The 16,660-nt window shown below is 37.6% G+C and overlaps 3 protein-coding genes across 3 annotated transcripts in view; 2 read left to right on the forward strand and 1 right to left on the reverse strand.

Moving 5' to 3' along the window:
- Window positions 1–16,660, forward strand: part of eps8l3a (EPS8 signaling adaptor L3a) — a 64,411-nt gene that overhangs the window by 34,802 nt on the left and 12,949 nt on the right. The gene's annotated exons all lie outside the window — the stretch shown is intronic.
- LOC306822917 (uncharacterized protein) lies at window positions 805–10,692 on the reverse strand. The gene is made up of 6 exons (XM_079342218.1): window positions 10,623–10,692; window positions 8,618–9,020; window positions 6,594–6,682; window positions 4,425–4,515; window positions 1,962–3,906; window positions 805–1,869 (listed from the first exon to the last, which is right to left on the reverse strand). The coding sequence occupies exons 2-6, from the start codon at window positions 8,694–8,696 to the stop codon at window positions 1,773–1,775; spliced, it is 2,301 nt and encodes a 766-aa protein (XP_079198344.1). The 5' UTR covers window positions 8,697–9,020; window positions 10,623–10,692; the 3' UTR covers window positions 805–1,772.
- On the forward strand, window positions 12,877–14,652 carry guca1ab.2 (guanylate cyclase activator 1Ab.2). The gene is made up of 4 exons (XM_079342066.1): window positions 12,877–13,135; window positions 13,794–13,943; window positions 14,260–14,350; window positions 14,467–14,652. Exons 1-4 carry the CDS (start codon window positions 12,938–12,940, stop codon window positions 14,595–14,597), a joined length of 570 nt encoding a protein of 189 aa, XP_079198192.1. The 5' UTR covers window positions 12,877–12,937; the 3' UTR covers window positions 14,598–14,652.

Below are 16,660 nucleotides of genomic sequence, written 5' to 3' on the forward strand. Positions count from 1 at the left end.
GCACCATGACAGCATAATACACATTACCTCAACAATGCTTGCTGCAGGATTTTAGCGATGCCTTGCAACATCAGGCAAAGGTAATGGTAAAGGTTGCTGGAAAAACTAGCACTTCAGCTACATCACTTCAGCTACATCAGTGATATAAGTCATTTTTGATCGATCTTCATTTTCTCTAATTGAAATAAAGACATTGTTCATATTTAGTCTTAAGATAGAGAAAATTATTTTAACCAGTTGAAAACCAATGGTCAGGCTCAAAACCAGACATTTCTCAGAGTTATATTAAAGCATCATGAAACAAAACATCTTCAGCTCATGCACTTTGAGATGATTGTTTTGGCTTTGAAACAAAAGATTCAGGGGATACATCAAGGTGACTGCATTTTCTTGTTAAAACATCTTGATGTTTTAATAAGAGCTATAGCTACTTACAGTAATCCTGAGACACCACAAACGTGTTTATTAGAGCTACAAAGCCCCGAACAATCGACACCAGACTGAACCCTGGTAGGTAGAAGAAAAAAAGTACTTTTTTTTTTAAAAGGTACTCAGTGCTGACCTCTAAAATGGTCCATTAATAAACCAAGACCATTTCAAAGGAATGTTAAGCTATTAAAACAATGCTGCTTAATTCTCTTTAGACTGTAAATATAATTAAATAAAAAGCAACAGTTGTAGAATTAAACTTTTTATCGTGTTAATGTGAAAGCATCATTTCCTATGTACTTTATTTCTTGTCTGAGACCTAGTACGGTAATAACTTTAAAAAAAAACTTAAAACACATGCACACTGCAGAACAATTACTAGAACATGCAATTAATGCTTGGTTTTATTTTCCATGTAGAGAGTTCCTGGGCAACATTTGGCTTCGATAAATAGCTTGCTTAATGACATTGTTGCTAATATTTTAAAAGTCCTGATTGTACAAAGCTTACATGTACATAAAACAATTTTACAAAATCCAAGTTTCTTTTGAATCTCTTTTACAAACTAATATATACAGAAGAGCAAGTACAGCTACAATGACTTACATTTGTACTTTCTCTGAATAACTTTTATACATAGGGCAAAACATTTGACCAATAAATACACAAGACACAATCCCACTGAGTTAAAAACATACCTCTGGTTTAAATTACAGGTTAGCTTTCTTTTTTTTTTTTTCAAATGGACCCACATAATACACTTGTAACAGTTTACATACAGGACATGTAATTACCCCACACCACAATAATTACAGTGTACATCATACAGTAACTTTCATATATTAATATTGGAAAGAATTCTGTTGACTGACTTGACATTCTAAAAACAATCAGTATGGATAGATGCAAAAAACAGTACATCATACAGTTAAGATTGATTTAAGCAAACGTGTTTTTGAACCAATATATTATGAATTATTAATCTGCTAGATTATATTAATCTTAACCATGTGACATTGAGACTGATTTATAGTTTTGGTTTAAAAGGCAACATGCAACATATACCTATACAATGAAAAAACAGTAGCAGCAAAGAATATAATTTAAAATGATCCATTCCAAAAATAGAATATGAAAAAAAAAAAAGACTGGTGAGCTCCTAAAGTTGAGAAATAAAATTGTGACTAGACATCATTCAGAGCTGAGCATGGTATGAGACATTTGTAACGTTTACCCACCAACACTGGTGTAACTCGTATGTACAAAGTGCTTCCTTCTTTCTTTCTTTCTTTTTTACTAAACTGATGATCGCACGTCTTATTTGCATATCATTTGATGTCCCTCTAAGATTCCTCTTGACCAAAGACAGTTATAGGATTTTTGGTTCCAGGCCGGACAGTGAAGGTCCTCCCATATTGATGTTTTGACTGCACTCCATTGCTGAAAAGAAGATCCATATTCATGCTTATTGGACACTAGTCTTGCCGTTAAAAGAAAATGAAAGATTTATATTTGAGCACCGATGGTCTTACCTGGTTGGACTTTTCCCTGAGGAGGCATCCTGATATTTACTGGCCACTTTACCCTCAAGCTCGCGCATGTTCAGGGCTGCTGTTTTGTTTACAGCAGTGTTTTTCTGGCTCTGTGGAGTGGCTTTTAGGGCAACAGGGACCTTATTATCCTCATCAGACAAGGGATTGCCCCAGTCATCAGAATTGGACTCTGTCTCATTCAGGGGGGCCATTTTCTGGTCCATTTCTGCCATCTTCTTTTGTAAGATACTCAGGAGTGTTACCTGACTGGGTGAAAGATTGGCGGGGATATGGTTAGTGTGGACTTTTGGTCTAGTCTGGACTGGAAGCCTTGCTTTGAAATCATTGTCAGGAGATGGGAGTTTTGGAGCTTGTGGGGGTTTAGGAGGGGGAGGAGGAGGAGCAAGCGGAGGAGATTTTAAAGTTGGTGTTGGTGCCATTTTCTTGGGAGGGTCAGGCGGGGCAATGGAAGGAGGTGGACCCACAATATCATCTAAATCATCAAACTCTGGTGGTGGAGGGAGTAATGGCAAACTCAACTCCTCTTTATAATCCTCATGCCTGGGAGAATTAGTCGTTGAACTGCTTTGCTCAGGGTTATGTTTCTGCACAACATGGTTGGTCAAACTTGGCTTTTGACTGTTCCCTAGACTAATAGATGGCATCTTGTCCTTGGCCGGTACTGAGCTGCTTGATTTTTTAGCTGTCTGAAGAGTTTGCGTATGACCAACATGACTGTTGGGATCTGGGCTTTCCTGAACTCTTTCTTGAGATGCTAGAGAAGAGGATGAGCTGCTCCTTGGAGTGATGCTGAGAAAACTTGTGCTCATGTCATTTGTTTGAGTTTCTGCACTAAGCTGCTCCTCATTCTTGGCACTATTTTCTCGGGAGAGGGTTGTTCTGTGTTTTTCTCTTTTTTTAGCTGCCATCAAAAGAGCCAGTGGAGAAGCTGCAGCTCCCTCTTTTGCCCCATTTGTTTCATTATTCTTCAGGTTGCGTAGTTTACGGTCTATTAATGGACTAAATTTGCGACTTTGACTTGGAGATGCCTCTGAATTAATTGAAATATTGCTGACTTTTTGAAGTGAAGTCTGATTAGAATTCCTGACAGGTTTGTCTACTGGCGGTGGAGAAACCTTAGCTGTTTGAGCTTCCTTGTTTGGCTCGGGTGGGGGTGACTTAAGGGACTGAGAAACTTGTAGGTGATCCTTTAGTTCCTGTATATTTTTAGCAACTGGTTTAGAGGGTGTTGCCACTTTAGGGGTTTTGCTATCCACCTCGGCCATCACTGAAGTTTTGACAGGCGAAGAATCTTCCAGGAATAACTTTTGCTTGAGTCTTGGGTCAGGTTCTTCATGGCCTTTGAGAACTGAAGTAGGAGCATTGTAAAGTTTTGCTGTTTGTTGCGGATTAAAAGTGGACAGTGTCGGTGTCTGTACGGGGGGAGGTGGGGCAGGAGTTTGTGGTGGAGAATCATTGTTAGACATGGAAGACAGTCTGATTGGTTTTGGAGGAGGTGTCTTATGAGCCTTGTGTTGCCTCTCAGTGGGGGGCTGTGGTGGGGAAAATCTTGGAGGGTCAGGTACTTGGGAAGATGGTGGATTAGAAATGGGTGTGGATGATGCTGAGCCACTAGAGCAAGTAGATGGGGGCTTTGGTGGAGCCATAGGTGGTGGTTTTAAAAATGTTAAATCTTCTTCCTGCATGGATGGCACCAGTGAAGGGAGGTTTGGAGCTGGCATGGAACTAGGTGAAGGGGTTGCAAGGTTTAGAGTGCTGAGGTCACCCATGAAGTCTGGTGGAGGGATAAAAGTCCCTGATGGAGGAATAAATGTCCCTGGAGGTGGTGGAGGTGCCATAGATGGATGACGAGGAACAAATATCTCATCCTCCACAAGGTCAGGCACCGACAAAACAGATCCATTAGACAACTGACCTCCCCCGACTATGGAAACAAATAACAGACAACAGAAAAGTTCAGTGCAGGTATATACTAATTTCAGATATGTAACTGTGAGACACTACACTTTTACTTTTTACTCTTATTTTTTTCAATGGTAGTCAAAACACAATAGAACTCAAAAAGTTTGAATCATGAACAGTATTCTGTACTAAAATGCATATTGCCTTGTCTTAAAAAAGTTAAAGTGGAAAGCTTTATTTGCCATAAATCACAAATTATGCTGAAACTGATCCATACTTTCAAGACTGATGCATCAGTTAAGAAATTAGATGAGTGTCCAATTGAAAAAAAATGCAAACAGTCCTATTCTGTTCGGAAAGATTGTTGAGCAATTGCCTGGAAAAACATTTACCTGCCCTGAAATGTCAACCCTTTGTGGAGCTAGATTGCTTTAATCCATCAACTGAGTCTGGCCAAAGGCACAACAAATGACCTTACTCTTTTGTAAATAATGGGATTTACCATGCTTAAGAATATATTTGATGAAGGTAGACACTTACCTGAGCCATTGATCTTTGGACCATTGACAGGGGGAAGGAGGGGGACCTTGGGTGTCGGAACAGCAAACCCTTGTGAAGTGTCATATGAGGACTGGGGGGGGGGGGACACATTGGAAGTTTTAATATCAGTATCTTAGTATATTCACAACATACAGTTATACAGTTCACAACTTTGCAGCTCTCTACATTAAGGGGTGAGTATGTAAATATTTGTTGTGTCATGTGCATCAATAACAGAATAGTTCTGGTACTATGGTTAACATACTGTAAGTGCTTTCAAAGTGCTAAAATTCAGTTACACAGAACACAGCTGGGGATTTCTATTTAACCATTCGTGAAGTATTTATAGGAAGGTTTAAAGGTTTATTCACTATTTTTGTGTCTGTGACATTCTTGGCCCATGACCACTCATGATGAATCAGAAGATACACCTATTATTCATCACATAGTTTCTAGTGTTAAAGTGGGCCTGGCTGAGAACACAATGTCAAGAAGATACAGCGTTTTTTTAATGCCTCAGTTTCTGTGTGTGAAAGTAAGAAAGAAAAATATGGACGAGGGACATTTAAATGGAAGCAAAAATAAACAGACTGTGTTGATACAATACAAATTATAGCCAGGCTACAGGTTATCTACTTCCCAAAGGGCTAAAACTTTTTTTTTTTTTTTACATTTTCACTGCTGTATCTATTTTCATCATACCATCATGTTAATGAATAAGCATTTAACTAACAACCTTAAGCAGTCACACATATCTTCATTTAAGGCTCGAAGGAAAAGCTTTACAAATTAAAATACTTTGGACATCTACCTGAAATCACTGGAGTGACATGACTGATTTTGCTTATAAACACAAGACACTTATGTATCTATTTGGAGAGGTACAGTCACTGCACCACAGAACAAGGGTGTGTCGGATAAAATGGCGTCAGATCCAGTTTGATTCATGCGTTTGTTGCCTGTGTTATGACTCACTTTCATCTGTCGCAGCAGTCTGAGCTGTCCTGCCCATGTGCTGCTGGGTGTGCCACAGCCAACACATGCCACAGACGCATTTACAGAACACTCCCAAACAACTGAGGTGTGTGAACCAGAGTATAGATGAGCTCTTTATTTATACCTGCACCATGACAATTAAACAGGAGGCCTGACAGACATACAGGCTGCGGGCGTCAGGCTATGAGTAAAGCAAGTCTTCGCAAATCGGTGAAAGGCAGGACATTACCAATTTAACAATTCTGCAATGTTTTCACTAACCTGCACGTGTAAACATGCTTTCCACCTAAGTAAAAGTACAAAGTGATTACCATTTTCTAGTGAAAGAGCCACATGCCAAAAAGTTGGAAAATCCCAGGTTTAGTCCTATGTTATCATTTACATGTTAAACCTAACTAATGACTGACTGTTAGATCTGTTTGTGTGTAAACTTTACAATGTATGAATTGTAACTATTGAGAACATCCTCTCTCTCATGTTCATATCAGTTATATGAAGCCAAATACTTGAGTTAGTGTGTTTTATCACTTCCACAACAGGTGAGAAACTCGATCTGGTAATAAGTGTGGCAGTTTTTTTATGTGGGATTTTAAAATGTCAAGATTTAAAATGCTTAAAAACAGAAGATACATCTTGAGGCAATCAACACATACTACACTGTAATGCTTACAGTTCACGCTTGTGTTTTAAAAACAATGATGTCTATAACACCTCAAATCAGCAGATGATGATACCGTCAGCTGAAGCAGCTTTTTATTGTTCACTATTGATCACTATCTCAGGAGAGTATTTTAATTTTGTTATCATGGAAAGTTAATTTTACCAAACATAAACATAACTCAACTGATGCCAATTAGTGCTAATTAACACACATTTGGGAACATGGGCCTTTTCTTCAGATTCATACTTGTCCTGGCCCTGTGCCTGTTAAAGTTCACCCAGATTCCATCACACTCTTCCAGTCCAACGCTGCCCTTTATCAGTTAATTAGCACCTATACAGCTTCGCAGATACAGAGTTCAAGATGAAGTAATGCCTAATGACAGGGTGGAGACTGGAGACTGTTCGACACATCTTCTTTTCTTTTTTTTAATTTAACCAGGTGCCAGAGACTTCGTGGTAAAAGTAAAATCAACAGTGAATGAACCATTACGTTTCATTAGGATTACTCACAGCATGATGTTTGACTGTTGGTCTGGCCCGCACACTGGCAGTACCCGACTCAGGGATCGCTGAGGACGCCAGGACCCAATCCATATTGTCTGAGGAAATAAAAAATAAAATATTTTACACACTGGTCAGAACAAGTTTCTGCACTTTGACGGACACATTTCCCCCACTTCAAATGGCTTTGAGTCCCACAGGGTCTTGTCATTCTCACAGGTGCAGATTAGAACTTTACATAGAGGTCATTGTACAAGTAATGTGATACTGTATGCACCAAAGAGGCTTCTTTGTGTTTGTCATTCGGTCTAATAATCTACTTAGTGACGCCATGTGCTATTACAGTAGTTCTGTCATTGACAACTGAAGAGGTGGGCGACCAGACACTCATCTTTATTTATACTTTACCATTCATACTATACCATTGTGTTCAGGTAAAAGCTCATCATATTACATATCTTACATATACTTATGCAGTGTACTGTATATTTAATCACTTGTAGAGAATCACATGTCCTCTTTGCATGTGTGGTGTTTCATTTTTTTTTCGGTTGAAGTTTTTTAGGGATTTCCAAACATTCAGAAAATGGCCAGTCATGGTCTCCATTTCATATCAATTCAAAGTTCAAATATAATGCAATCTGTGTCACTGGCCAAGGGAGAACTCTGAGTCCAAAGAGGGCTTAAACAACTTAAGTAAGTAATTCACAATGAAGAAGTACAATCACAGACTAAGATAACTAAAATGAAAAAAACATTTTGTGAAACTATATCAGAAGTCACTAGATTGTTAGCAAAACAGTTAATCAAAAGTCCTACATTCCTTTCATTTTATCTTGTTTGTCCAATAAGTGACTGCTGAAAGACACGTGTCACTGAGAGATTCTTAGTCTGCACTTTCTTTCAGACGTCAAAAACAACACCTTTCATTTGAGCTGAAGGAATAACAACCTAATGACTGACATTACAACCAAGAAAAGCAAAGTGTTTTTAGCTTCTTCTAGCTCATGTGCCTCCTGTGATGTTCAAACACAAAAGGCCAAAACTATGATGGAACTGAAATACAATCGCATACAAATGATTAATTCGGTAAGAAAGACTACAGAGGAAATGTGGTGTTAAACCAGTCTAACCAAATCATTTGTTTCCCTATTGTGCACCTGGTTGATTTAAATAGGCAAATGCGTATTAGTACTCGTGTTTCCTTCTCCAATCTAATGGCACTCATGTCCTTTAGAGCTGCATAGTTTATCTGTAAGCTACTATCAACATGTGACAGTAGATGTAGTCTGTATTAATCATACTATATACAGTCTGCTTTACATTTAAGCAAAATGCAAATATTCTTAACTTTTTAGACTTAATTGAATTAATAGTGATGTTTAATTAATAACTATCTTTTTGTACAGCTTTCAATCACTTGTGGGAGTCGTCTTCAGCAGATAGAGATAGCTTTGTTGTAATGATTTGTATATGCTGCTACAATATGTACTGTTAGTGCTTATACAATATATATCTAAAACAGTGTGTTTACTTATCAATACAGACATTCCAGTTGGTGTAAAAGTCATCTCTCGATACCTCTTGGGTGTTTATCTGAGATTATAGATGAGTCATAGTCAACTAAAGTGTAACACACTCTATTAAGTGTGTGTTAAAAAGGGAACTTCAATATTTTCTTATCCAAACGTTCCTTGTGCTTGTACTGATGCCTGCCTTCTTTCCTAACAGCGCTGTTGCGCCAATGCATAATGGTACACAGAGGACAGGTGATCTTGAAGCCAGATAAACAAATTCATTTAAATAAACTATAATCCAATATTAAAAATAGAGAGCGGGTTGTACATGGAAGAATAATATTCCCTTGATGGCAAAGAACACAACACGACATGAAAATACAGATGAAAAATTAACGACACTAATAAAGTTCAGGCTCAAAAATACCAAGTAGTCAAAGAAAAGTATTTGTATTCTTTAGTAAATCGTTGACATTCTCAGATGTGTTTGTTGTGTACGCTGTGTAGCCTACTTACCCATGTCTTTCATTTTGACGTTGGTGTCGAAAAGAGACTGGCTCTTTCGACCCAAAAAATGTAACGGTGACCTCTTCATGACTGGTTTGTCAGTTTAAGTGTGGATACGACTATGTTGGATTATTAACGCATGTTTAATCGACAGGTAAATCCAATGTAAAACGGCAGGTGAGCGACAGGTGCAGCGCAGCGCTCAAGGTTAGTCTGACTTCACTGATTTGGTGTAAAGTTGTTTCAACACAGCGACAAAATGGGACAAACCCCGCCTCCTCCACCTTTCACTGAGCCTCCCTGTTTTTGTTTTTTTTCATACACTCCCTGCAGGTGAGGCCTGCTGGGCCCTCCTAGCAGCCACATTCCTGCTCAAATCTCACCTGCGTTTACCTGCATGATCCGCTCTTTGCTTTACTTTATTCTCACGGTTCTGCTTATATCAGAGCCATCATCATCTATATTACAAAGTAATACCTTTTACCTGACTGACCGTGGACTTTCGTTTGAACTGACCAGTGTAAACAGGAAGTAGGTTGCTTTATTGGCTATTATGGTTTGATTTAACATGCACAGTAGGCCCATTAAAGCAGTCTTTCTGGTCATAAGGAAATATATATATTTTTTTTTTTCTGTAGGGTTGGTCCGTTCAAAACAATATATTTTTTTATCTATTTACATTAACGTAATTCCGTTCTTCAATACAACGTACTCCTTTATTTCTTTCCAGAAATACTAAATGCTCTAACTGCAACACAGATTTGAAGCCCACTGTGGCATTTAGTCACATCGCTTATGAAACCCAGAGTTTGACTGTTTTTAAAAGAAAAGCCTTTCATATCAAAATGTGATCATTTTTTTAATAAATTACCACGAGTTATTTAAAACACTTTGAAATAAAAATAAAAGTTGATTGTCTCCAACATAGAGATATTAAACACAATATATTTGTAATCACAATCCTCAGCCTGCAGGAAGGTTTTCTAAAAGCATTTTATAGTGTGACACAGTTTGAGCTGGCCTGGTGGTGAAAGGTAGTTTACACAGTGTTGGAGGTAAAACAGTAAAAGCAAGATTGACCTTTGACCTGAACTTGGAACTTTACCAACATCTGGCCAGAAAAAAAACACATTATGGAGACAAACATTGGAGAATTTTATGTTCATACTTTTATATTGATTCAAAAAGTGTATCAATGAGTGCCTTGCCATTTATCTCTCTGACTGATTTGCTCAGTGATTCATTAATTGGTTGAGACATTTCGTAAGTTAACGTTATCATGCCTGTTTAATCTTTACAAGTCTCTTCTATGGCTAGGGTATTACCTTCCTCCATAGAGGGGCATGTGACCATGTGTAAGGAGGATAACTGTACAGGTGAATGTAACGAGCTGTGGCTAAAGAGGATCAAGAATCCTCTGTAGCTCAGGGTGGACTGAGCCATAACAGCGAACCTACTCCTGTGTGAACTGAAAGATCAATGCTGCCTCCCCTCCCCGCAGACCAGTGTGTATATTGACAGATAAGTGTTTTACACTGATGGTCAGTAACACAGTATCATGGTGTTATCCTGAATCAGTCGTAGAGTACCAAGTATTTTACTTTCCTTCTACTTATTACTCCAATTGTTACATTTCAAAGGAAATATTATTGTAATTTAAAAATGTGTATTATATACATCTAAAGGTTCATTTTTGAGTTTTTATGTCTTTATTTAAGAGATAGGATAGTGGATGAGGACTTTGACTTTGTTACTACTTGATGTAAAACAGAAAACATCAAGTCCTCTTCAATAATTGGTTTAAAAAAACGTACACATAACTATCGAATAGGACATTAAATGTATTAAACAATTGTACATTTAAATTGCAGTAAACCTTTGAGTAATTACATAAGGGTTTTTGTCATTAAAAATTACTCATCCTGTCCAGAAAACCAGTTTGGCTTTGTTGTTTCCTCTTAGCTATAGTCACAATGTTTCTGTCTGTTTCAAAGTTTATCTGTCCCACCTAAACCTCTGCTGTCCTGCAGACAACCCAGACTGGTCCATCCAGTTCCTCTGTCCTTGATAGGAATTCATTCTGATTACTGAAGCTGCTGAAATGTGAAGTATGTGCCAGTAAGAGCCTTTAACTCTTTACCTGCTTCACATCAAATACACTGTATGCTCTGCTCAATGAACTCCTGATCAGTATATCATGTTTTCACATTTTCCTCTGACTACATTCTTTCCTTTGTTTCCAGGTAAATGTAGCCACACAGCAAACAGGCCAAGGCACGTTCATTAGCAAAATCCAAGATGACTACAACATAACATAACATCATACAGACTCCAAAGTCAAAGGAAATAAAGACTACTATTACAACCAAATATATTCTGGGTTTCATTATGATGAGGTATGAAATATGCTGTGAAGATGGATATGAAACTCTAGATGAAATCTGAAGCAGATTTATGGTGCAAAGGAATGACTGCAAGATGACGTAAACACTTCAGCATATTAAAGGATCATTCATCTGTCATTGTAAAGTATTCTGAATTTCCTTCAGTAATCTTTCTTCAGTAGAATAAAAACTTACATAAGACAGTTAAAAATAAGGTTTCTGTATTAGTTTGTGAAGATGTAATTTATTCGTTGCTTTTATTAAACATTGTAATACATCAGAGAAAAAAGGTTCAAGAAAATGAAGCACAGGTTTAAAGAATATAGAGGAATCAGGTGCTCTTCAAGGACAGAGGTCAAATGACTGTCCTGAATACAAACAAAGTTCATGTTGAAGAAAATTCAGTCTCAACTAAAAGTCTGAGACAATGATGCAGTCAAAAAATCTTTATTAAACAGGGATCTCACCTTTTAATTGATACTGCCTTACCTTCACAATGAACTATTTATTAGCTATGATAATATATTATGTTGATGGTATAACATTTTCTTTTATTTATATTGATATTCCTTCTTTTTCTTTTATTGTGCTGCATAAAGATTTTCAATTGTTTTGTTTCATTTACAAAATTTTACTGATGATGACAAAGGGACTTTTGGCTAATGTTTTGTCATTAACTTGAGGACAATAAAGAAACCAAACAGAAACCCCTTCAATTTTATTCAATTGTGGACAAAGACACATCACATTTATCAGGTTGAAATGTAATTCCTCACACTGTGGCTTGTTACTGTCCTGTTTACCAGCAGCCCCTGCAGTGACAGCAGATGGGGGAGGTTTATAAGGGTCTAAACTCAGTGACAGCCAGTCCTGCAGTGAAACTAGGGTAAGCTGAGAGAAGAGTGACGACTACAGTGAGATGAATTAAGCAAAGGAGCTTTGTGAATATGGACAAATATTATGAAAGTGATTTTTGCTTCCGTGATTTGCAATACTAGATGTCTCCTCCAAAATTGATACTAGTTAGTCTGATAGTTCTGTATATGAGAAAACTTCTGGGTGTCATAAGAACAGGTCAGTGCTGTATTGGTTGGCCCTCTTCCTTGTGTATGTTTGGGTTTACCTCCTTTTCCCCCAGGTGTCACTGAACTCTAGTTCATGACAATTCAGTTCAATATCAGAGGAGTGACTGACCCCAACTTTTACTCTGCAGGACTCTCTGAGTTTCTTTTAACCCCATCACTATTGTGTGATAATCTTAATGCACATTAGAAAAAAACTAGTACACAATAGTTCTAACACAATACAATTGTAAAGCAACATCCAGTCTTTTTGTGAACATATAAGCATGATGTTCATCAGTAAAGCTTCACAGAGTTGCTTGTCATGCAGGGACAACATGAAGTAGGCTATCATACACATTAAGTATATTCTTGATTTTTAAAAGCCTACTAATCATGCATGTACAAATAAATGCTTAGCAAGCAGGAACAAAGAGATGCAGGAAACAGTAGCAATGCATAGGGTAAAACCAAAAATATATCCTCTTACAGAAAACCTTAATTTAGTGTTGCATGATATCTGAGTAATAATGTAAGATTGTTGTGCTGCAGAGTTCACTTCATTAGGTAAATGAGAAGAACTATTTGGATATTTGATTCATAAAATATGATTTCTCTGTCAGCTGGTGTCATCCATCACGTATGGATTCATCTATGCTCTTAGCTCTCTTTAATAAGTTAAGTCTTTGCTGGGGGCCAAAGTGGATTACAGCGCCTCAGCCTTTGACACAGACGCACAGCGAGATGATTGGCTGACACATACACTGATTACTGCTGCGAGCAAATTGTTTTCAGTCATGCCTTGCATGAATGCTCGGTGGATTTAGCACATACTGGTTATGGTTTTTACTGGAATTTTTTTATCTTTATTTTGAAAAAGCGCTATGGGAAACAGCAATGGGTCATCTGTGGATGAACTACAAGCTTGTGACAGTCACCAGTGGTACAAGAAGTTCATGACAGAGTGCCCATCTGGACTTCTCATGTTTTACGAGTTCAAACAGTTTTTTGGCCTGAGGAACCTGTCAGATGCATCAGACAACTACGTCAAGACTATGTTTACAACGTTTGACTTGAACAATGTAAGATGATTGATACTTCTCTAGCAGGATAGAAACTATATTCTAATGTCACTATATCATTGAAGGTGTATTAATAGTGTACACATCATAGTTGTTTTGCATCTTATCTGCATAGCATTGAAAGGGACATTTTTCAATCCTCTGCAAAAAAGGGGTAAGGATGGAACATGTATATATGCAGCTAAATAGCTTTTGATAGTGCAGCTGATATGTATATCATAATTCCTATTAATTATATATCTTTTTATCTATGTATCTAATTGTATTGTTACTATACTTGGAAATAAGATTCTAATCCCCATATTCAAATTTCCAAAACTGTGCCTGTATTTTCTTTAGTTTGTGCTTGTTTTTCTTCCGTCTATGTAGTCCACATTATTTCTGCTAATAGAGATCTGTTTGAAAGTAACTTATTCTATTAGTGAGGGGGCTTATCCGTTCAGACACTGCTTAACTAGCTGACCCACAACCTGAAAAAAGACACGTCCGACCCCTTTTTACATACACAGTGAACCAGATTCACTCACTGGAAATCAAACTTCTCCCAAAAAATTTAACTGTAATATTTCATCATGTTGAGGAGAAGATCAGGTCTTAAATTCATGATTGTGATGCAGGAATATGTCTTGAATGAATGATAAAGCCTTTTTTTCTGCAGGATGGCTTTATTGATTTCATGGAGTATGTAGCTGCTCTGAGTCTGGTTCTGAAAGGAGGCGTGCAGCAAAAGCTCCGTTGGTACTTCAAACTGTATGATATAGACGGGAGTGGATACATTGACCGCGAGGAGCTGCTTCTCATCTTTAGGGTGTGTAGGAGCCTCTCATTCCATGTTAAGCTTGACTTAGAGCTTAGTGACAAACGTAATGCTGTCCTGTTTGTGTGTGTGTGTGTGTGTGTGTGTGTGTGTGTGTGTGTGTGTGTGTGTGTGTGTGTGTGTGCCCACTAAGCCCACTCATGTCTGACTGAAACAAAGTTGCCCCCACCTCAGGCTATGAGAAGGGACATGGCTATGCAAGGCATTGTTACTGAAACTTAGCTGACACCTGCTGGTAGGAGAAATTAGAGCAACAACTTACACCTTTATACCAGTTTTTTATTCCCTTTCTTTGTGTCATGTTCAGTCCATCCGTGCAATCAGTGGAATCCCCAATGAGGTGTCAGCAGAGGATTTTACCAACATGGTTTTCGACAAGATCGACATCAATGGAGATGGTAAGAGTTCAGTTAGAGAAAAGGGGATGGGGCATAGGTGGGGGAGAAATATAAAAGAAATGATTAATCAAAGAGCGATCAACAGTGTTGAATTCAGAATGTTTGTGTGTTTTCAGGTGAACTTTCCTATGAAGAGTTCATGGAAGGAGTCCAGCAAGACGAGATGCTGCTGAAGACTCTGACAGAAAGTTTGGATCTCTCACACATTGTCCAAAAAATTCAAGGAGAGATGAAAGGAAACAAATGATTTTTCTCATCCTAATGGACCTTGAAGTATGTTGAACTCTGCCACAGCTAAATGATTTCATCAGGACAAATGGATGTGCAGTTGTCTTTGGCTTATAGAAAAGTAAAGCACAGTCAAACTGTTGATGATTTTCTTTTTTTGTTGTTGTTGCTCCTAGATTACGAGCATACAAGACTTTCTATCTTCCTCAAATATTGAAGTATGTATTGCATTTTATTTTTTGACTGTATCCGTATTCATCCTCTGATGTCTATTGTTCATACATTAAGTGCCATAATTTGCATAGTATTTGAAATACCAATCCTTTTGAACGATGGTGAAAGTAGTATTTTATATGCAGTAAAGCCCCAGTGATTCCCTATCATTAGAACCATTGCAGAAATGTATATATCATAATAGCTCACATTGGGACTGCTTTACAATGCTAAGGTGTCACTATTTCACTTAGCAGACAACAAAGTTATGTATACATCTAAAAAGTTAGTACGTTCGAGCACAGATTTGGACAGAATGGAAACAATGCCAGAATGTGACAACAAACAGCTTCAGGGTAGATCTGACATACTGTAAGTGTTGACAGGCAGTGCAATGAGGCTGTACACATGGTATAGATGTTCATTTTGTTTTAAAATTAACATCACCAAAGACCTCAGCATCATCATCATCATCATCATCATCATTTTCATCATCAGTTAATAGAATGAAAATAACAGTGTGGGTGTTCATGAAAGAGCTGTGTCTTCAGCTTTACTGATGATAAGCTGGAATGAGTGTTTTGAAATAAACTCACAAAAACTTGACCAGAATCATCAATTCAAATCAATTTCTTCTTCAATAAGCCAATTCCAGCTTCATCAGAAGTCTTCCTTCAGGACTGCACAGGGACAACATGATGAACTTTGTGTGGACTTCGAAGATTTTCCATTAAGTTGCTCTTCAATTTTTTTGTTGTTGTTTCATAAAATCAAACTTTTTTTAACCATTTCTGTGAAAATCTGACAAGTGCTTTCAAATATTGTGCTGATCTTATTTCACAGCCTTAGATAGTACATGGTGCATTTTCACAAGTTAGAGCTACATGATCCCTTATGGATCTGTTGGTTACAGCACAACAATTAAAAATGAACCAAAAGAAGAACTATTTTCTGTAAACACACATTTTGAAAATGTATAATGGATGGTGTGAAATGAACCAGAGTGCACCAATTGTTTTTCCCCCATTCATGTCACAACTTGAATTTTTACACATTCTTCAAATCTAGATAGCCTATGAGCTTGTCCGGTGGATCTTTTGAGCTGCTTTTAAACCTCATGTAGTTTTACTAACTGCTCATTTGGACTAGAAAAAAAAATATTCAAAAAGCACACACAATCAAAAAAAACATTTATGGTGACTTCAACTGACCAGTTTTGACTTACAATTAAGTTCACCTGGAACCCCTTACAGGTTACAACTTTGATGTGGATGATATGGGACTTTTTTTTCCATCTTAAATGTTTTAAATTGACTGAAGCCTGAGTGTTCATTATACCACAAGAAGATAGAACACAAGTGTCAAACAAAATGAATAACTTTGTGTAAAAACAATTTGATTTCTTCGGGTTCCTTTTATCATCGTGTAACCCCTTAGAAGTGGGGGCCTCACCCCTGGCCTTCATATCCTTTTTTGATGCTAAAAGAACTTCTTCGGACCCAAAACAATGCAACACACCCACGGACACTTGAAACCCATACAGCCATATTGTAATCTGAAAATGCAAAAGGAATAGTTTGCATTTCTCACACAACATGGCAACAGACTGATCGTGTTTATTATACTGAAACCAAGAAAGCCAAAGATGCTCTTCAAACGGCAGACACACTCTCTGAAAACATGAGTAGTTTCAGGGAGTGGTTTTTTGTTTGCTGTTTTGGCTACTATTAGCGACCGGATCATCGTCATTATGAGTGTACTTGTGCCACTTCAAAGACAATCATTTGTTCCTTTTTCTGGAAACTCCCAGTTCATGAATAAGACACACATTGTCTAGAACAGGAGTGAAGGGCTTCAATTTGGGGGTAT

The sequence above is a fragment of the Symphodus melops genome (genome assembly GCF_947650265.1).
Source record: "Symphodus melops genome assembly, chromosome: 4".
Taxonomy (NCBI): domain Eukaryota; kingdom Metazoa; phylum Chordata; class Actinopteri; order Labriformes; family Labridae; genus Symphodus; species Symphodus melops.

Excerpts from the sequence above, each read along its gene's own strand:
- LOC306822917 (XM_079342218.1), bottom strand. The coding sequence starts at position 8,696 with ATGAAGAGGTCACCGTTACATTTTTTGGGTCGAAAGAGCCAGTCTCTT. Across the intron at positions 6,683-8,617 it reads CGTCAAAATGAAAGACATGG|ACAATATGGATTGGGTCCTG; the intron begins GTAAGTAGGCTA and ends TTATTTCCTCAG. Across the intron at positions 4,516-6,593 it reads CAACAGTCAAACATCATGCT|TCCTCATATGACACTTCACA; the intron begins GTGAGTAATCCT and ends CCCCCCCCCCAG.
- guca1ab.2 (XM_079342066.1), top strand. The coding sequence starts at position 12,938 with ATGGGAAACAGCAATGGGTCATCTGTGGATGAACTACAAGCTTGTGAC. Across the intron at positions 13,136-13,793 it reads CAACGTTTGACTTGAACAAT|GATGGCTTTATTGATTTCAT; the intron begins GTAAGATGATTG and ends TTTTTTCTGCAG. Across the intron at positions 13,944-14,259 it reads AGCTGCTTCTCATCTTTAGG|TCCATCCGTGCAATCAGTGG; the intron begins GTGTGTAGGAGC and ends TGTCATGTTCAG.